Raw genomic sequence first — 22487 nt, 5'->3', positions numbered from 1 at the left:
AGTTTTAAATATTATTTTATTATCTTAAACATTATTATGTATATGAAGTGACATTGTAATAATGAATATCAATCTGTAAAACATTTTAGGCCAGCCTTAAACATCACCCACAAAGGAAGAAATTAAGTTTGGAAAAGTAAGTCAAATTTTGACTATTTAACACTTTTGCACTAGGAATCAAGCCTTAGTGTGTGATGTTTAAGCCGTTCGAACATTTTATGCTAAATCTCATCAATAGCAACCAGAAACTGAAGTAAACACCTTGCAGATCCATAGTGAGGGCATCAGATTTCAGCGAAATTCTTATCTGTAGTTATTGTTATAGCTTGTTGATTGAATAGCAATTTATTTGAATTGAATCAAGGCAGCAAAACTAAGCATTGCATCAAATATCAGAAAAGAGTGAAAAATGATCAGCAGCCAAAGAAACGAGGGGGACAATCATCATTGGCGAAGATCACGAGTCCCAAAGTAATCAGTCAACCGTTCTATATGCCATCTCCTTACATATGGCATATGTTTAGCAACAATAGTTTGAAGACTTACAGGAGCAATAGTGTTAAGACAACAACATTCATTCCACGGCACAACCAACAAAGAGATTAAAGAGAGAGGCCAGACGGTGTTATTAAATATATCTACGTGGAATAGAGAAATTGAAAAAGCAATTCAGATTTCATAAATTATTGTGTTGCCACATTCAGACCTGCACTTTTCACGGGATAAGAAAACCTTTGACCGTTTGTTAAATCTCTTTCCAGGCATCCAACAATGCCGAAAAATCAGAATAGGTGTACGGCAATTCTCTCGGGAATAAGCCTATCGGCTTAAAAAGTAATTAACATACATTATACTATAAACTTCTAAAAACATGTAAGCTATGTGCCTCTTTCTATCATTATTTTTCCATCTAGATCTCTCTCTCTTCCTAGTGCAGCATTATATGAGACTACTTGTATAGGAGACTGATTATCTTCCTACTTAAGTCTTTGCTACTGAAGTCTTTGTATTGGTTATGTTGGGATCCCTATTAGTAGAAGTCTAACTGATTTGATGCTATGTGGACAGCTAATTGTCCACGTGCACTATATAAATGAATGGGAAATTATTATTTTTATTATTAGAAAGCAGCGCTTCATAAAATTGTACCCTTAATCATTATTATCATATGAGAAATTATATATGGAATTATTAATGAAAACAAAAATTACTTCTGGGTTATACTTTTAGGACTTCTATTCTGCAGTTCAATGTTCAAAGTTTATCTACTTTCAATCCATCATCTTTTTCCTGTTAGCAAGTGCATTGAAAATAGAGATTGACGCTTGATATATTTGATATATTATATTTGTTATTATCAGCCATGTTTCTTGTTGCCCCACTTTTCATCCTCTAACCAATTCGTAAAGTGGAAGTTTGTGCTTTAGTAAGGTCCTAGGTGTATTCAAGTCTAAGTCCCCTTAGGTGGAAGGAATCTTCATCGAATTTTTTCTTTTCCCCTTCTCCATATTTCATAGCCAAATGGTTTTTCCTTTGTGTCAAGGGGTGTTCTGAGTAGTTTAGTACCTAAAACAATGGAGATTCACGAAACATGGAAAGGTTATTCGCAAGAGTTATATTTGTTTGTGGCCCATCATTTTCGCCATGAGAACAGAAGCTTTCGGAAATCCAAACTTTGCCTTTTCCTTAGCGGGTTTTCAACCCATAAAGGCGATTTCCTGCAAAGAGCGACAAATGATGCATACGGGTCAAAATAAGAGGATAATAAGGTGCCCTGTGAAAAATTAATGTTCCTCTTACAATTATCTATCTCAGCAAGTATTCATGATTTGTTTCAGCTCTTATTATCATTTCAAGCAGAAAATTAGAAACTGACTTCTCCTCAGTGGGTTTTCAACCCATGAAGTATGTTTCCTACAAAAGGTAATTTTGAGGGAAAAGAAACAAAAGGTGGGTCCCTAATGATTTTGCGCACTAATTTTTTACATTTTCGAACACAAGGGAAAACACAATCAAAAGGTAAAGTTAAAAGCGAAGCCTAGGCGAAGAAATGAAAATTGTCCTCTCCTTGGCGAATTTTCAACCCACGAGGACAATAATTCGGATTTTAAACAAAATCAAGTTGGTAAACAAATTGAACCCATATTTCGTATGCAAAACATCTCAAGATGATAATGGAAATAATCTAACCATTGCGGGAAAGATCTATTAAGTAGAATTTGATTTAGTAGATACTTTCTTACGGTGTACTTTGTTCATAACTTCCCGAAACTTAATGGGAAACGGGAAAGTAAACATGAGAGATAGAAAGTTACCATTGGGCCAACTTAAAAGTGAAAAGACACCTAACTACCCGTTAAAACTATGCATTTACTATTCCAACAGATCTCTCCTTCAATTCATTCGTGTGGCGTGAATTCTAAAGATCAATGGGTGAATTGAAGCCCCTATATAGGTGGAAACGTGAACAATTACAAAACTACTGCTCTTTCTTGAACTGTTATTCTGTTAAAATTGCATCACTTTTTCAAAAGGCTAGCATAAGCACATTTGCTATTCCTTTCATTTTCTAGATTCAAAATTCAGTTTCAAACAGAATGGCAACCAAATTTGCGGGTTTCAACGGATTGAATGGGATCAAGTCTTCACTATAATATTTTATGGACACTTCTATTCGTTTCTATGGCATGCAAGATTTTCAAAAGTGAGTAAGATCAGAGCCTATTCATCCCATTAATGAGAAGCTCCGAGGATGCGCATTAGTCGAAGCAACAGGTTTTTCAGTTGCAGTCCAAGCCTCAGAATTGATATATGAATGCATAAATCATTATAACTTGGACACTAGACAGATTGTGTTGCCAGATGACAGTATTGATCTCCATTGATAGACAAACTATGATAAATTGCCTTCGAGTTTCAGAGTGGGAGGAGTTTTCAGATTTGACAATTGGCAGAGCCATCTCTGTGTTTTCCGTGAAGAAAATGATTTGGAGAAAGGAAATCATGCAATCATGGTTTCAAAAACCACAGAGCGCCAAGAGTAAGGTTCTTAAGACTCCTTTTGGTACTAATCTCAAGCCTGAGATTGTCAACATCTTAGTTCTCTTGCACAAATTGAAAGGTGAGGTAGAAGCTTTAAACTTCGTTGAGTAATATTTCTTTTTGGTGCAAGTTATATGCTCTGACACCCAATTTATTGATTGGGCTCACGAGGTAAGCAAGATTCTATCCAATGTTCTTCATGCTGCGAAATTCTATAACACCTTTTATATGTCCTTTTTGATTTACATGTTAGCTCCTTTGCAATTATGGCCAGGTCTCACAAGAGTAGAAAATTTCCCTAATGACGTGAAGTCTTATGAGTTCTACCCATGTTTACAATTGGAAAATAGTTACATAAAGTATATAAGAGTCAATGATGCATTTACCATGAGAATTTGCACGGAGCTCTAAGGATGCCCAAAGACGAGATTCGGTCCCGAAGTTATGGTGGCCATTAGTCAGTTCAAGAGTTATTTTATCCAATTCTCATCATTTTCATATTTGCGTCTTGCATCTTTTGATGGATCCCCCTTGAAGCCGCCGAGATATCCAAGCAATATGATTGTGTTGATCGAGATTGGGAGGCAAGCGATTCAAGTGAACATGCTAAGCGGGAATCTAAAAAAGAAAGGTTCTGAATTTCCTTTGAAGGTGGGAGCTTTCATTTGTGAGTCCCGTTCTGATGCAAAGAACATGTTAAAGGTGTTCGAGATGAAATATAAATTGGACATGTATGAGGTTTTGAGGCCTATGTTTGATCCAAATGGATATGCAAGGGAGGTGTTACAGATTGGAAGTGTTATCAAACATATCACCACCATTAAAGACTACTGGGCCAATTGCAAGGATGAATTTGAGAGCCATGATTGTGCTTTCATCAGACTCATAGTAGATCAAGTGAAAATGTATAAAGTTGATATCGATGTGGAGGGAGTGGAAGATGACAAGCAGAATATGTATAGTAATACCTATTTAACAAAGCTAAGAAATACTCCTATCAACTCAAAACCTTATGAGGATACTGGAGAAGATCTAGATCTCATGATGGCCTGAATTATTAAAAGGACTAGAAAGTGGGTCGAATGGACTACAACAAGGAGTCTAAGTAAAAGCACACCCACTCAAGCTTCTCCAGCAGTTGCCCCTACTTCCTCCTCACAAGGTGGCACATCAGGTGTAACCTTGGCCATAACTCGAGGACTAGCTCAACCAACAAGTGGAGGTGATTAACCTCTAGACAAAAATATCCCTATGGCTAAGACTTGTCAGGATGGCTCCCCCCCAATGATTGGTGCCTAGCCAGAAGCTAAGAAGAAGGTGGATGAACTAAAAAATAGTGTTGTTACTCCAGTTCCTTCACCTCATAGTAGTCCAATTCCATCTGCAAGTGTCGCACTTCTCTTACCAAGCAGCCCTTATGTGCAAGTAGTGGACTTAGGAGATGGATGAAGTAGTGATAGCGAGTCCACTGAATCAGATGAAGCAACCAAGAAGACTGCAGAGACAGAGAACGGCCAAGAGTCCTCAAAGCTTGTTTCACAAGCCCAAAAGAATTCCTTCTCTTTGACCGCAAAAGCAATCACTCTGGTCAAAAGGAAAATGTTTAGCATAGAGTCTCTTAGGACGACTTCAAAGGTAATAGGCACAAATTCATGGTTGGAAGATACTCTAGATAGGAAGAGAAAAAAGAAGGATGAAGATGCTCCCAACAAAGATACCTTATCCCTTGTTGTCCGCTCTGGATCTACATTAACTAAGGTTAAGAAACAAAGACCTTGTCTATCCTCGAACAAGACCCTGAAATGAGGCATTTTTTAATGGAAATAGCAAAACCTACTAAAGAAGGAAGGATTGAGGATATGACTACAGATGATTCCACCATGCATTTGGTGAATCTTGGGGAAGCCAGACACGATACCAAGTCGACTGGTAGAAGTCTACAAATAAGGTGATTGAAGGATAGCTGGAAAGCCTTAAGTTGTCAAAGGTTCGAATGAAAGTGAAAATACATGAATTGAATGGTTTCATAAGGCAATTAGTCACCCCTTTGGCAAGCATCTCTAAGATGCCCATTACTAGAGATCCCACCATTGCAGATGTCCAAGCACTTATCTCCAAGCTCTAGGAAGATAAACATTTTGGGCGAATCGGTAGAGAGTGGAGCGAGAAGATCAAGATGGAAGGACTCTCCATTATAGAGCAAATTGGTAATGCTATATTAAGATTGGAAACAGAGAAAGATAACATAACATCAAACAGAGCCACCTTAGTTGTAGAAAAAACCAAGAGTGATGATTGTGTTTCCTTGTTGAAGATGATCATCCACATGAAGATAAAAGAGGTAGTTGAAGCAAAGATTTTACCTAAAGGAGATGAGCCCCTAGTTGAGTGGTTTCAAAGCATGCAGTTCAAGTCCAAAATGATCATGGCAACAAAGACAGAACTTAAAGAAACTAAAGTCAAAGTAAAGGAGCAAGATAGAGATTATGAACTACTAAGAGGTTTGCATACAGACTCGCAGTCTAGTGGGCAAGGGAAGGCAATCATTGGAGTAACTATCATGCAAACAAATTTCTCCAATTTCATAGATGATTTGATAGGGATGACTTCTAGTCACCAAGACAAAATTTCCGAGCTTCAGAGGCTTGGTGAATGTGTGCACGTGGCTATGGAATAATTACAAGACCGGTTAGGCGTCATTAAAGATCTAGCCCGAGAGCATTCTAAATGGCTCGAGATACACTAATGTACACGTCCATAAACATGAAGAGCTAATTCCAATCATTGTTATCGCCAAAGCCTAAAGGGCAAAGGCAAAAAAAAAAGGAAAGAAGGCAAAGTGATTCATATTCTGTCTTTTCATTTTTTTATGTAATCATTGTAATAGACGAACTGGCTCCTTGCCATTTTCCATTTTTGAGGAGATGAACCGATTGAACTTCCATTGTAACAGTCATCTCAGAATCCTATATGTATGATAATGAAAGATTAATAAAAGTTCGACGAATTTTTGGTGTGAAGTACTTGATGTTGTAGAGTCGATTGAATGGTATTTTGGTATCAATTGTTTTCTGTTCCATTTTGGTTAATTGTTAATTGGTTGTTTTCTCTTTATTCTGGATTGAAATGAGGAACGAACAGAGCTCAATTCCCTTGTTTTGAAACAACGCGCTGAATATGATAAGTATTGTCATTATAAGCTTAAAAGAGATCCTTTACATGTTTTCATTCAATTTTATCTCTCTGTAATTTAGTTTCTAGATAGATCAGTTAGCCTTAGTACATATTAAATATGAGTTCATAAGATGTGTGAGTTCATAGACTTAATCAACCCTCAAAATATCATTTCTTGCCTGAGTTAAATCCCGTGTAGGTTTGAATTGGTTTACCTCTCATGTTCTCTGGTTAAGAACATACCCTGTTTAGATTTAGGAGTAAACAAAATTCATTACAAATTTTGCAATAGGGAGTTGTACCTAATAATTAAGAGGAAAGTAAGTTTTTTCAGAAGCGACTTTCAAACTGGGGTAATCAGAGGTTGTTCACAAATTAGGGCATTGAGGAGTTATAATTAGAAAGAAAAATCTGCTTACCAACATTTCCATGTATGGAATGTAATGTAATCTGTTATCTTCCCAAGAATCTATGAATAAACACAAATGGATATAAACATGTAACCTTTGCAACTAGCATCATTCATGCTGAGTGTATGCAATAGTATATACCGCGCCTGAAGATATGAGTTCTCATTTTGGTGTAGATATATCAACATCCAAGACATGGAGATACACAAATGGAGTATAACAGTCACTTACCGTATGCAGGAGTATATTTATCCACTCTTGCCAAACTACTAGCACCATTCAGGTAACAAGTCCCCAAGATACGTGTTACCATTTTATTTTTATTGGGTGGCAATGCTTTCTGTGCCAGCTTTCCTTGTTATTACTTTTGAATGTATATGTTGAGCTAAAAAAGCTGTGATAAAGTATTTGAGACATTTCCCTTTTTCAGTTTTACTCTTACCTTCCTTAATTTTAATCCTAACAAGGAAAAGACGAAGACATTTGATTTAGGGCTCACCCATTGAATTGATATATAATTTACCATGCATCGTATTTGTTACAGATATCCAAAAGTTGTCTTCCAATCCAACAACTTGGTTAGGCAAACCCCATAAATCCATTGACTGAGCCTACATCATACATTTTCAGACCTGAATTTGGCAACATGACAAAACTCAAGGTAGAAATGACCGCCTATAATACAACTATTGCCATCACAGCTGTGAAACAAAATACATACATAAAAGCCTTGTACATATTAACATAATAAAACTGGGAAAAATCTGTAAAATGTGTAAATAATCACTATACTGTGCTCGGTCTGTCCCCCAAGCATTGATTACTGCCTAAGCAAACCCGCTTCTTTAGTCATAATTATCACTGGTAGGAAGAATATGACCCCGAGGTTCCATTAGGCAGCACAACTTTGTCTCTCATATACAGCGTGTAATTCTTTCAGAGGACTATTCAGGGAAGTCCGTATGCTGTGTCAGGTGCTAGTAAACTGTAACGGTTGGATTGAAAAACTCAGATTCAAAGTTCAAAATGTGGAAATAGCTTGCCCTCTTTTGCTGGTCAAAAAAGAAATTATAGGGCACACACCAAAATGAAATAAGTCTCATGGAGTTCTAAATATCCGGTGGTTCAAGATCTTCAAATGCTGGATTTTGAAAATCTGGAGAACCAATATCTGGAAATACCATCCCAATCATTTCCTTCACACTGTTACAGCTGACTATTGACATTTCCTCGCATTCAAAACCTGTAATAGACTTTGCAGATGATTTAGGTACGACACATTTTTTAAATCCCAACTTTGCAAGTTCATTTATCCGTAGATTCATCCTTGCAACCTAGCAACAAACAATAAAAATATAGTCAAAACTCTTGAAGCACAAAAAAAAGGGCATTAGATGGTGGCAATAGAAACTGTAAACTTCCCCAACCGTTGGAAGTTCAAAATGAATCGAGATAATGACATTAACACACATAAACGCTAAATAGGCATTGCATATAGATTGTTTTGACTTATTAAGAACGATCAATTTACCTTCAGTACAATACGACTTATTAGTACACCATGGCATTCTAATGGATTGAAACCTTGGTGTCTTCACATGAAGAATAGGAATCAAACCCAGTGTGCATCAAGCAAGCAGATTTTTACTTCAGAAACAAGGTTTATGTTTTTGTAAATAATGAAATTACAATTACAAAGAAAGCAAGAAAATAATGGGTTCAACAGAAATGATTTTTCACTTAGATCGACAAGGAAACTTGTGCTAGTTATCTGTATGAATATTAATTCACCAGAGGTTTTCTATTTTCTATTTTTCTCCATTATCACCATCTCCATTTGCTTTTGAGTTCTGGTATGTGCTTAAATTATTTTCTAGTACCGAATTTCTTTGAATGCATGTATATGCAAAGTCTTGCTATTTCAATTGCCAGCTATAAGCCAGTCGATATGTCCCATTGAATTCCAGTAAGATAAATATTTACAATTTTGCATCCTTTACTCAAGGAACCAGGTTATAACCCTGAAGACTAGACTTTTAACATAAGTTTAGCTTTATCAAATTATCAACTTTACACAATCTGCGGCAACAAAAAAAATTATTCATTCATTAAATTGTTTTAAAAGCCTGAATAAACAATTGCAAACCTCGAACAGGAGCATCTCAAGCGTTGAGCAATCTTCCAGCATCCCCAAAAAATTTACCATGTTCCTTGTGTTTTTTCTATGTTTCATGGGAATTTTGAGTTTGCGGTTGGAATTAGATACTGTATCAAGCCTAAATAACATCTTGCCATAGGGTGAATCATTTTTTATAATTCTTTATTCTTGTGAAAAGTACAGAGGCCCAAGCATAGTATAAACCCATATGCCACTGTCAGAATTTAAAATCTTCAATATAAAGCAACACAATATCATAGTAAGTTATCCAACTCATATTCTACATTTTTGGATAGCACAAAATTTCAAATGTTTAAAGCATTTGCTTTGGAGTCTTATCAGTTTTCCCGTCTGTGCAGAAGTGTAAGTTATCAAAGCAGATGGAATTGCATATTTGACTCAATTAGAGCCGGTATTACTTCTCATCAGAAATGATATTATGACACTAAGAAAATATAAGGCCTAATTATTCTTGGAGTTAAGAGAAGGCCAGTGATTTGTAACTCAATCATGTGAGATTGTCCCTCTTCATTGGGGAAAATGCAATGGGATTTCTAAAAGTTATCTTTACATAATGGTTAGGTTGGGAAAAGCAAGAAGTAATACTCCTTGAAAATTTTCCAAGCAAGTGTGCTAGTGGAATTTGGCTCATGTAGATGCCTCTCCCTAGTCTATTGAATATGGGATTGTTTTGATCCCTGAGCATTGAGACTGGTGTGAGGCTTCAAGGCCCCATTATATTGCCATGCAACATGAGATAATTATGCAATCGATTCAATATATCACTTCTGTCTTGGAATACTGATATCTATCTACAAGTTATGGGTAACTGTCTTTTAGTGAAGTGAAGCTCCCAAAGAGACTAATGTGCAAATACCCTGCCAATCTAAAAGTCAATCAGAATTTAACCACTGATTACATCAAATGCTGGAAATTCATTGTAATCAAGAGCTAGCATCAGGGATTCCACTTTGTACAGGATTTGGGGAGCATGGTAATTTTCTTATTCAAGTTAGAGACATAAGCATGCCAGAAATCCATAACATAATATTTTATACATTAACATGAAAGTTTTACATACTGGTCTAAGTTCTCCACAGAGACCAATCTCTCCAATGAATGCAAATCCAGTTGGAATAGGAATCTCCAGGAAACTGATAAAAAATAAAGAGAAGATAATGTCAATGTATATATGGGGACAATCAAAACTATTAAAGGCATTATCCACTTGTGCTTATAAAACAATTTCCTTTAAGTGTATTTCTCAAAACCAGGTACAAAGTGTACCTGCTGCAAATTGCAGCTGCAATTGCTAGGTCACCAGCAGGATCAGTTAATCGAATACCTCCCACAACATTCAAAAATACACCCTGCATAAAACATAGCCAAATATTTAAAACTTAAACAGGTTTCTCTAGGCTAGAATGTTGATTATTCTATGACTTTCAAGAACTCAATCCATACAAATATCATCTTGTCATTTTCATCTGTGTTACCAGTTCAGGTTCAGCAGTTGTGCAAAACAAATTTCCAAGTTTGGTAGCAGGCACCAAATAAAAACATAAAATAGGATATAATTGATAAGTGATTTTCTTATGTTACTTATGTTGCTTTTATGTGGATATGACTAGGTGATTTTCTTGGTAAATGATCAAATTATGAGACTTGGATTAGTCATTGATAATCAAATGATTAGATATATCATATTATTTGATTAAAAAAGAAAAATATTAAAGTAGGATAATATTTAATAATTAGAAATTAATTAAATGTGTTTCAATTTAAAATATTTAATTTAAGTCTAATATCGAATTTTGGATAAAAAGAAATTAAAATTTTAAAGATTTAATATTGAGTTATTGTAATTATTTAATTAATAATAATTAAATTAAAATGCATTTAAAATAGTGGACTTTAATTACTATTATTAATTTAAATAAAAAACTATGCTTTAAAAAGAGCTTGCACTCATTAATAAAGTGGAGAAAAGACAATAAAATAATATTTTGATTGAAAAGGCTTAAAGTGTGCATGAGAGGACTAAAAATTTTAAATATTTAATATTTAATAAAATTAGTGAGTTTTTAGAAATTAGATAACAGAAACCCTAGATAGAGTTAGTGCTCTTTATTAGAGGGTTTGTAGTTCACTATTGCACACACAGGTTTTGGGGAGCAAGTTTAAAATTGAAGCAGAAAAAATTGTTGAAATTTGGAAGGGTTTGGATTTGCAAATGTTAGACTCTCTCATATTTTGGCCAGCAGATTTAGGTAGGGTCTTAGATCCATCTTGGAAGTTAATTTGGGTAAATTTTATCTGCTTCGTGCCTGCCATGTTGTTAAATCAGTTTGTTGGAAATGGTACAATAATATTGCTAGGGTTTTGAAATTTAATTTCATGCTTGTGGGAAAACTCAGTGAAAGTTGCAAATAACTTGGATCTATGCAACCAAATGAAAATTTCACATTTAGATTGGAGGATTCTGAAAACTTGTTCATTATTAAACCCTTAATTAAATTTCCACAGAAGAAATTGGAGAGAGAACAAATCATAGAAAATAGGGTTTGAATTGAGAAACTGTGTGATTAAATCTTCCTCAGATTAAAAATATATGTAAATTTATCTGTTTGTCCAGCACAAAAGGAAAAAATTAATTAATTAATTAAATGTTGTAAGAAAACCCATTATGAAGTACCCGTGCGTTAGTCAAAAGAAAAAAATTATTAAAAGCATTTTTATTTAAGTAAAATTTAGTTTTAAAAAATAATTTAAAAGAATTAAATTAATAATTGCAAAATATTTATCATTATATTATTTTAAGTTTATAATAATGTTAAATTTATGAAATGTATTTTACTAATAAAGTTTATTTAATCAAGCAAGAGCCCATCAAGACATCGGTAAATTATGAGCCTCTTATAAGAGAGGTCTTGTGTTCAAGTCTATCTGTATTTAACAAATAATAATAATTAATCACAACAAAAAGTAAATAATTAATCTTGACTTCTGCCTATCACCCATCTTTAAAAAATTATTTAATTTAAACTTTCTTAAATTATGATTTATTTATTATTTAATTAATTAATTTAAGATTATTGATATTAAAATACGTTTGCACTTACAATTTATTAATAATGACTATTGATAAGATCAAATATGATGTCATTATTGTTTGTCATGAGTGAGGTCTGTTTGTCGTTATTATTAATTTATTATTAATAATGAATATTGATTAAATTTAAAAATGATATCTGCCTTTGAAAACATATTACACATTATGATTAAATACCTTGGATAGCCAAGTTAAACAATAGAAAACTTAGAACGCGTTCGGCCAAACCGGATTTTTGGAGACAAAAAAAAATTTAACCATCATTGGATACATATGGTTTTCTTTCTATTTTTATTCAAAGTCATGTGATGTATTATTTAGTGACGGTTTTTTGCGTGAGTTGTTTAGCTAGCAAGGTTTGGATGTAAAAAATTTAACCATCATTGGATACAAATGGTTTTCTTTCAATTTTTATTTGTAAGTCGTGATGTATTATTTAGTGATGGTTTTTTATATAAGCTAAGGCAAGGTTTGGATGTAAACCAGAGGTTGCTTTTGAGTTTTCTTTTGTGATGATTACTTGACTAGACGTCATAATGTGTTTTATGATTCAAGGGGGAATTATGTTATGAAATTTATTTCGTCGAGTATTTATGAGAACTTGGGTTTTGGAAACCATTGCATTTTAGGTTGTTGTCATGGAACCAAATTCATTGCTGTTGTATGGACCACAGTTGTGGTTAATGAACTTAGGAGAGGTTATCTAGGTAAATTTCTATTGGAGTAGCTTACAATAGAGGTGCAAGACCCAAAATGGTTAGTACAAAGGTAACCTATTGTAAGTTGTGTAACAAGTGATAACAAGGTTGCATAGGTACTCGGAGTACCAGGTACACGTATCACAAGTACCAGATACTTGGTGGAGATTATTATTTTCCGTTTTTGGTTTGCATATTAATTCAAAACTTAATCAATTTGATACTTTGATACAGTATCTATTACAAAGTAATAAGTAAAATGCTTGATATTAACAGAGAATGAGAGGTCAATATATACAAAAGAATGAAACGATGTTTCCTTAGAAAACAATCGTAAAGAATAGAAACTTTCTATTCTAGCTAATAGAAAACTAATAGTTGTCTACAACATAACTAAATATTAGAAACATTCAAATATTGACAATAGATTACAAATAGATAACCACTAACTAATAATAGAAGCTATCTATTATTGTAATACCCTCCCCTAATGGTCTATCCACAACACCAAGTTGTCCTCTGAATTTGACAAACTTATCAAGACCAAGAGGGTCGGTGAGACTATCAACAGTCTGATCCGTTGTAGGACCATACTGCAAGTCTTTTGTCCCATCCTCAACCAGTTGTTGTATGTAGTGACAATGAACATCTACATGCTTGGTTCACTCGTGGAAGACTGGGTTCCATGCTAATTCGATAACACATTCGTTATCAACAAAGTAAGCGGTCAATCCTACTAGTGACATCTGCATATCCACAAGCATTTGACGAAGCCAGACAACTTCACAATCGGCCTTGATTGTCCCTCTGAATTAAGCCTATGTAGTGGACAGAGAAACTAACAGTTGCTTCGTACTGGCCCAAGTGATGGCATCGGATCCCAAACAGAATACATATCCAGAAGTTGACTTTTTCTCGTCAATAGAGCCTACCCAATCTGAATCTTTGATTCCACTAAGCCTAGGATTAGAACTCCGAGAGTAACGAAGCTCATAAACTGTAGTGCCCTTCACATAACAAAGCACATGCATTTCTACCATCTAATGATCAATCTTAGGTGTTGTCATAAAGCATGAGATGTAGTTGACTGCTAAGCTAATATCAGGCCTAGTAGAGGTAGATGAGGTTTCCTACTAGTTGCCTATATGTAGTATCATCAACAGGAGGAGAATTAGATTTGGCTGACAACTTGAGAACTTTCTCCATGGGTGTAAATACAGACTTCCAATCCTGCATAAGGAATTTATCTAACAAATCCCTAGCATATTTGGACCAAGAGATGAATATACCAGAAGACTATTGCCAAACCTCATCACCTAGGCACTAATGCATGAGCCCAAGGTCAGTCATATCAAAAGACTGGTATAAATTCTATTTGATTCCTTGAATCAAAAGATGTCGAACTACTAGTGATGATCAAATCATACACATAAATAACCAGAAGGATGATATCACTGTCAGTAGTCTTGATGTACAAATTTGAGTATGAAGAACTCCTATAGAAACCTTGATCACTGAGATACATATCAATTTTGAAGTACCATGCCCAAGGGGCACTACTTCAAGACACTGAGAGCTAATCTGAGAACCTGACGTTCTTTACTAGCAACCTTGAACCCAAGAGGCTGCGTCATGTATACCTCTTCTTCTAGGTCACCATTCAGGAAAGCACTCTTGATGTCCATTTGATGAACCTTCCAGCCAAACTGTGTTGACATGGCTAGGAATAATCTAATTGTGCTCATCTTTGCAATAGGAGCAAAGGTCTCCTAATTATCAATGCCCTAACGCTGAGAAAATCGCTTTGCAACTAAATGAGCTTTGTACTTATCCAAAGTACCATTAGATTTGCATTTGACTTTGTAAACAGATTTGCAGCCAATGTGTTTCTTCCCTAGTGGAAGATGAGAAAGGACCTAGGTGTTAATTTTCAACAAGCTCTGTTGTTTAGATGTCATGGCCTATTCCCACTCTGGAATTCCTTTAGCCTCGAGATATATGTTTGAGGTTCAAACACATTATGAATGTTGGTCATGAGAGCAATGTTTATGGATTCGGTTGGTTTGCTCATTTTCCAATTCCGAACAGTTCTCCCATCAACGAGCTCATCATCATGAAGATCAACAAGTATCTTAACCCGCCACTTAGGCTGGAGAGGAGAATGACCACCATTAGTATCAGGAGATGTTCTATGATCAAGTTCCTCATCAGGTATCTAGATCAAACTCAGTTGAAGCATCTAAAAATCTGGGTGATCCTGCAGGAGAAGCTAGAGGTGTATGTACAGGGATTGTTGGTATAACAAGAGCTACAGGAGCTATTGGACCCCTCCCATCAGGTGGACCTAATGGAAGCCTAACTCCCAAATCATTAGCCTTCATAGGCTGGTCTGTTGGATCAAGAACAAGAGAAACAGACATGAAAGGTCCTCATTGCTAATCAAAGACTACATCACGATTGTACAAGAGACGAGATGTCTCAATGTCAATCAAGCAATAGGCTTGGTGAAGACAACTATATCCAGTAAGCATGAGTTTCTAACTTTTGGCATCCAACTTGGTGTGTGACTCGTCAAGCGAGAGAGCCAAAAACCTTCAAGTGATTGATTCTAGGCCTGCGACCTAACCAAGCCTCTTCCGAGGTCTTACCTTTGACTGCAACTACGGGTGATCGGTTCAAAAGATAAACTCTAGTGTTAACTGCATCTGACCAAAACTTCTTTGGAAAATGTATGTGTTTGGGCATGGATCAAGCCATCTCAGTGATTGTTTTGTTCCGACATTCAACTACATTGTTCTTTTGCGGTGCGTGGGGTGTGGTTAACTAGCGTTTGATGCCATGAGTATCCAAGAAGCTAGAGAATTCATTAGAACAAAATTCCCCCCATTGTCTAACCTAAGAGTAATAATAGATTTCCCAAACTCCTTTTCAACTAATGGTTTAAACTTCTAAAAAAGCAATAAATGCATCAGCTTTCTTTTTAAGAAAATATACCCATATTTTTCTACAAAAATCATCAACAAACAACAAAAAATGCCTAGACCCAAGAACAACAAGTGTGGCAATAGGGCCGCACATATCGGCAGGAACAAGCTTAAGTGCCTGAAAAGCTCACCATGAATCCCCACTAGTGAAAGGTGTGTGATGTTGCTTCTGAGGCTAGCATGCATCACAAACTCAAAGCTGCTAAGCCTAAATCTCAAGCAATCCGAGGACAAGCTCTTCTCGAGCAAGCTAAGAGAGATACTGCACTAAGTGCCTATATCATTGATGTCAAAGTGTACAGACACAGAACTGCAGAACTGCCATAGTTATGTCCCGAGAAGTACCAAAATTAGTTAATTAGAAGAGACCATGATCCTCAAGACCCACTACAACAATAGATTGAGTCGCCCTAACAATAATGGTACACTAATGTGAACTGAGGTGACATCCCACTGTGGAGAGCGTCGCAGCAATTGATTAACTAAGAGTAGATTTAGTTCTATCCCTGGAATGTAGTATACAGAAGAAAATGAGATTACACCCAATAGATTGAATCTAAATAACAAAATCTCAATAAGGCTGGCCGTCAGTGAACCAATCTTTGCGATGGGTAAAATGACAAGAGGCACCTGAATCAATAGACAACTTCACATGATCTACAGGTCTTTTAGCCATGAAGGCATAAAAGGCAGATTCATTCTGCTCAACGTGCTCTACACTATATAATTTGGGCTGCGAACTAGATTGTTTAGTTTGAGCAGCTAAGTGTTTTCGACATTCAACCTTCATATGACCATACTTTTGGCAATAGTTGCATTGAATGTTCTTTGTCCCAAATGTTTCCCACTCTTGAACATAGATGTATGAAAAAGTCTTCTATCACATCCCAAGCTCGTTGACATAAGATACAACAAAAATACGACCAACTATCTTTGTCATTAATCCATGTACATAGGTCTACTACAAGTCTTTACCAAACAAATTGTAGCTCATCCAGAATTGACTCAAAACACTCATTGAACATAGGCATGATGTCTATACTCATCCTTCTACACAAATCTAAGCATGCATAATTTATCCTCTCATATACCAACTTCGTTATACTACTAATCATCCTCCTACATATAGAATTTGTGTCATGATCACATCAACATATGTTGTCATCAAGGACAAAACTAGTAATCAATACAACATCAAATCAATACATCCAAGTACAAACAAAGACCTCTATTCCTAACAATCTCCCCCACTGGCATTGAAGGTAACATTTGGTGAAAAACTATCAATCCAAAAAGTAACCTTTATCCTGTTGACAACTTAATATGATTTCTTGAATATCCACAACATATATAGCATTCTCAACTCTCGCAGAATCCCACAAGAATCTTGTCTGATCAATTGCTCTCCCTTTCACATAGGTTTTTTAATGAACTATTCTCCCCCTTTGACATCAACGGCAAAGGTGCCAACATGCCAAATATCAACCAGCCCTCTGTAATTCTCCCCCTTTAATGATGATCTTCATCAAAGTACATGCATTGGATCAAGCCAATCTGCAACAAAATATATGCCCAAATGCCAATAGACATTGTTATGCTAAGAATCATTACATAAGAGCTTTAGAAATAGCTCTGCTTCATGAGACCGCTCCCCCTAAAGAGTACTACCAAGCATCACATAAAGATGAATAAATATGCTCTGAGTATATTGGACTGATGCAAATCTACATCAATTATTCTACACTAGGTGGGGACATTACCTCAAGCATATCTCTGAGATACTCAAAGGTGTCTTTAGCCAATGGTATCGTGAATATATTTGCTATCTACTCTTTTGTACTTGCATATTCCATTCTAATTTCCTTCTCGGTGAACTCTCTCAGAAAATAATACTTAATTGCAATATGTTTAGTCTTAGAATGTAACCTAGATTTCTTAGACATGTTAATTGCATTTGTATTATCATAATGCATAATAGTAGGTTCATTAAATTTAATACCAATATCCTTTAGAATTTGTTTCATCCACATTATCTTATTACAATTATTTGTTGCTGCTACATACTTTGCTTATGTTGTAGACTAACAGATACAATCTTGCTTCTTTCTCAACCAAGATACTAACCTTCCTCCAAGAAAAATTCTCCTCCACTTGTGCCTTTTCTATCAACTACATTTCCTACCCAATCAACACCAGTATATGTATACAATGTAAAATTATTAGATCTGTCATAGCACAAGCCAAATTCCAATGTTCCTTTCAAATCTCTGAAAATCATTTTTACAATTGCAAGATGTGTCTCCTTAGGACCTACTTGATACCTTGCTACGATTTCAATTGCATTAGCAATATCTGGTCTTGTATGAGTCAAATATTGTAAGCCACCAATCATTAATCTATATCTAGTTTGCATAGAACTAGGTGACTCATCATTTTTAGTTAACTTGCATCCTATAACTATAGGTGTTCCAACTAGTTTGCGATTCTCCATGCCAAATCTTACTAACAACGGCCTAAGATACTTAGTTTGAGATATGAAGATACCATCTTTTGTTTGTATTATTTGCAATCCTAAAAAGTACTTCATTTCACCAATCATAGAAATTTTTAATTCACATTTCATCTCATAAGAAAACGTATTGTTACCTCGTCATTTCCTCCAAAAAATGATATCGACAAATACTTCAATAATAAGTAAACCATCGGAATTAATTCTCAAATACATATTACTGTCTATGTTACCTTTCTTAAATCCTAAATTCAATAAGAGTTTATCCAATCTCCCATACATAGCTATAGGTGCTTGCTTTAATCCATAAATTATGTTCTTTAGTTTGCATACCATGTCTTTTTTCTTCTATCAATGGAAATCCATCAAGCTGTTCAACATAGATTTCCTCCTCAAGTTCGTCATTCAAGAAAGTTGACTTAACATCCATTTGATACGCTTTGAAATTTGTGTTAGACACAGGCGAAAAACAATCTTACAACCTCTCATCTTGCTACTGGAGCAAAGGTTCCCTCAAAATTTATACCTTCTTATTCTGAATAGCCTTTACATACCAATCTTGCTTTGCTCTTTAACACTTCACCTTGCTCACTCATTTTGTTCCCGAATACCCATTTTGTTCAAATAACATTTTTATCTTTAGGCCAAGGGACTAATTCCCATGTATAGTTCTTTTCAACTTGGTCAAGTTCTTCTTTCATAGTCTTTATCCAAGATTCATCTTTACATGCTTCATGATTACTCTTAGGTTCAATCTGTGAAATCAAACAAATTTCATCTCCTACCTTTCTTCTTGTCAACACTCTTCTACTAGCATCACCAATGATATGATCACCAAGATGGTTTGCAACACTCTTCTTTAGTTTCAAGTTATAGAATCTATAAGCCTTACTTTTAGTTAAATATCTAAGGAATATGCCTTTATCACTTCTAGGATCAAATTTCCTTATTTCATCTACTCTTTTGATATTGCATTTTCTCCCTAAAATTCGGAAATATTTAAGAGTAGGTGCATGACCAAACCACAATTCATAAGGTGTTTTACTTGTTCCTTGTCTGATTTGAACTCTATTCATAGTGTATATTGTAGTATTAATTTCTTCTCTCCAATGTACATGAGTAACTTTTCCCTCAAGCAACATTGCTCTTGCTCCTTCATGTAACAAAAGGATTTTCATAACTAAATCTAAGACATTTAAAACTAACAACCCCCAACGTTCATAAAAGTAAAAGATTCCATTTCACCTGACATTGACTTCTTTTAGCAATAACATAAGGTAACTATATTAATATTCAGGATTGGTTATTAACTAATCTAAATATAATTTCATGGTCAGCTGAAAATAATAGAATAACAACTATCTATCATGAGAATAAACATAAACATATTCAATGTAAACAATTTAACCATTCTTAACTGTAACCATGTTCAGCTGAAAATAGAGTAACGACTATCTATCTAAACTGTTATCATGCTTAACTGATTATATACATATTCTTATTCAATTTAAGTGACAATTAACTATTCTACTAAAATAAAACAACTATCTAAAATATATGTAATCCATGATAAACGATTAACAACTAAGAAGCAAGAGGATTGAAAAAATACAAGTATTATGAAAGGATCTTTTATGTGGTTGTGCAAGTCTTGGCATTATTGAGAGGAGAAGCATTGACATAGGCTTAACCTCCCAACCTCGGACCATACTTATCCCCACACATCCTAACATATTAGAATGGCCCTCCCTACCTCGGAATCGGGCTTGACATGTTCTTCAGTCCAGCCATCTGAGCTACCGGGTGTTTTGAGTGCCCACTCAGTTATACCTATATAATTGATGTTACAAACATCAAGTGATCATTGGATGGCACAAATGCCTAGAAACTACCTTGGCCAACGATTTGCGGTCGGTACATTGACTTGATCACCACCACTCGACTTGACAACGGATTCCATTACAAGGATAAGCATGAGCTATTAAATATTTCATTATTAAGATGTTCATATCTGATTTCATTCCTATTTCCTTGCAGGTTCATTTCACCTCTTCACCATCTCTTGGCTATCAGCCAGTGAATCCTAGGTGCATTAGAATTTATGAGCTCGCTACCCCCTTTCCACCTCATCACCATTGTGGCCTTATTGCCGGTGATTCCCAAGTGCTTTGGATGAGCATACTACTCATATTTTACGTGTGTCATGGTTCAGGAGCAGAATAATTATTGTTGTTGATATTCATATTGTTTGTGATGGTTATTGTTTTATTTTGAGATCCCTAAGTTACCGCCAACTTCTTTATTGATTGTTTGAGATGCAATGAATAAAAATATATATATAGAAAAATGAATATGGAAGGCTCTATGAAATTGAAGGTGGCCAACAGCAGTGCTACAAATGATAATCTCTATCTTAAAACTGATATATCATGCCTAGCCGGCTGCAGTATGTATTACATTTTGGAAAACGGCAGTAAATAAAATGTTGGAAATATTTCATAACCTGGTTTATGGAAGACCTTGGCTTGGATTTGGCAACTTCACAACTTCCAGCCAGAACTCTTGTACGACTTAGTTGAAACACCCAAATTCGATCAAGCTGGATATGGCAATAGCAGGGTACGGGGCAGATATAGGTAAAATACTGTGATATTATGAAATTCGGCTTGTTGCAATGTATACAGAAATAATAGCAGATGATTGTAAGGCTGGGAGTTACATTTTACGACTACTATTATGGCTTCTATATAAAACACTAGTCGTGGCTTCTCGGCTTCTAGTAGTTTCAAAGAAGTCCATTCGAATTCCAATCATTAATTCGATTTGAAAAGTGAAGGAAAGTTGAAAAAAGAAATTGAAAAGATTATAATTATAATGTGTTCTTATATATGTTCATGTAAGTATATTAATGGAGTGCCATCATTAAATTACGTTATTATAATATTTTGGTGTCATTTCATTTTTATATTTATGTGTTCATATGTAAGTATTTATTATAATATTATGATGAAAATTAATTAAAAATCTCTTAAGGTATGTATTATATTTAAATTAGATTATTTTATGTTTTTCCTATATTGTTTTCTTAATAGCTCATGCGGGTCCCATAATGTATTCTATGGTCAAGTCATCGTATCCCTTCCAAGGAAATTTAAAGTCATACCTGCCGATCCTGATGACTGAACTAAGTGAACATCCCATTCCGATGATCTCGTTTAGCAATGCTTCCCCCCTCTTCATCTTCTCCTGCAATCACCATAAAAACACTTTCGATATAATAATAATTCCATAGTAATTCATAAAAAAAAACATATTAATCATTATTTTAAATCAAACAACTACTAATCATCTAATAATAGTTATAGGTTACCGACCATTTCATCGACAGTTAGTACAACATATATAAATAACTATCTATTTCACATGATCATGAAAGAATAATTTGTTAAATCCAACAATTACAAACAAATTTAAAATTAGGGCAAAATTTGGGATGTAACACTTCACTCACTATTCTATTTCTTCTCTCTTTTATACCATTTTGTTGCGGTGTCTTAGGTGTTGGAGTTTGCTTGTGAATACCATTCTCCTCACAAAATGCATTAAACTGTTTAGATGTCAACTCTCCACTTGAGTTAGACGTCGATCATTTTATGATCACTCCTGATCCATTATCAACTTTTTCTTTAAATATCTTGACCTTATCAAAAGCTTCAAATTTTTCTCTCAAAACAGTAACCCACATCATCCTAGTGAAATCATCAATGAAAAGAATGAAATACCTTTCACCATTGAATGTTCTTATCTTTGTACATCCACATAAGCCTGTGAACAATCTCCAATTACCCTAAAGTAACAAATGTTTTGCTCAAAAATGTACTCATTTTCGGTTTAGCCATTACACATTATTTACACATCATGTTAAAAGGTTTCAAAATCTTAGGTAGATCTCTGACTGCCTTAGAATTACTCACCTTCAATATATTATTAGAATTTATAGGACAAAATCTTCTATACTGTAGCCAACTATCATCAACTTTTGCAACAAGACAACTTATCTGAGATTTAATTGAAAGACATTACCTCTTTTCCTTGTACTTGTGGCAATCTCATTTCCATGCTTATACTTAATTGAACATTTATTTTCAGAAAATTGCAAATGAAAACCATTATCAACTAGTTGTCCAACACTTATCAAGTTATGTTTCAATCAATCAACTAAATACACATCTTCAGTGTTAGTCTTACCATCAATAGTGATAGACTCTTTCCCCTTTAAGGACAAGGTGCATTGTTACCAACTCTAACAACACTTGCATCATAGATCTTAAATTCAATAAACTTATCTCTGTCATCCGTTCTGAAATAAGTGATTTTTCTTCTTTAACAACACTTTCTTC

At 34.9% G+C, this 22487-nt stretch overlaps 1 protein-coding gene across 4 annotated transcripts in view; it reads right to left on the bottom strand.

Annotated features, from left to right (window-relative positions):
- Positions 1-7108: 7108 nt before the first annotated feature.
- Positions 7109-22487, bottom strand: part of LOC149550912 (DNA repair protein RadA-like protein) — a 168983-nt gene continuing 153604 nt past the window's right edge. For 2 of the 4 annotated variants that reach the window (XM_089786478.1, XM_089786479.1), the window contains 3 exons: positions 10072-10154; positions 9866-9938; positions 7109-7960 (listed from right to left, as the gene is read on the bottom strand). In XM_089786478.1, coding sequence (XP_089642604.1) covers positions 7736-7960; positions 9866-9938; positions 10072-10154 — 381 coding nt within the window. In that variant the 3' untranslated portion in view covers positions 7109-7735. Of the gene's footprint in view, positions 7961-9865; positions 9939-10071; positions 10155-21250; positions 21334-22487 lie in introns of all 4 variants that reach the window. The other 2 variants (XR_016352635.1, XM_089786480.1) reach the window with 2 other exon arrangements.

This window comes from Cupressus sempervirens, chromosome 6 (assembly GCF_028749045.1).
Source record: "Cupressus sempervirens isolate cs-2001-9-10 chromosome 6, ASM2874904v1, whole genome shotgun sequence".
NCBI classification, from domain to species: domain Eukaryota; kingdom Viridiplantae; phylum Streptophyta; class Pinopsida; order Cupressales; family Cupressaceae; genus Cupressus; species Cupressus sempervirens.
This window is presented reverse-complemented; position numbering and strand designations above follow the sequence as displayed.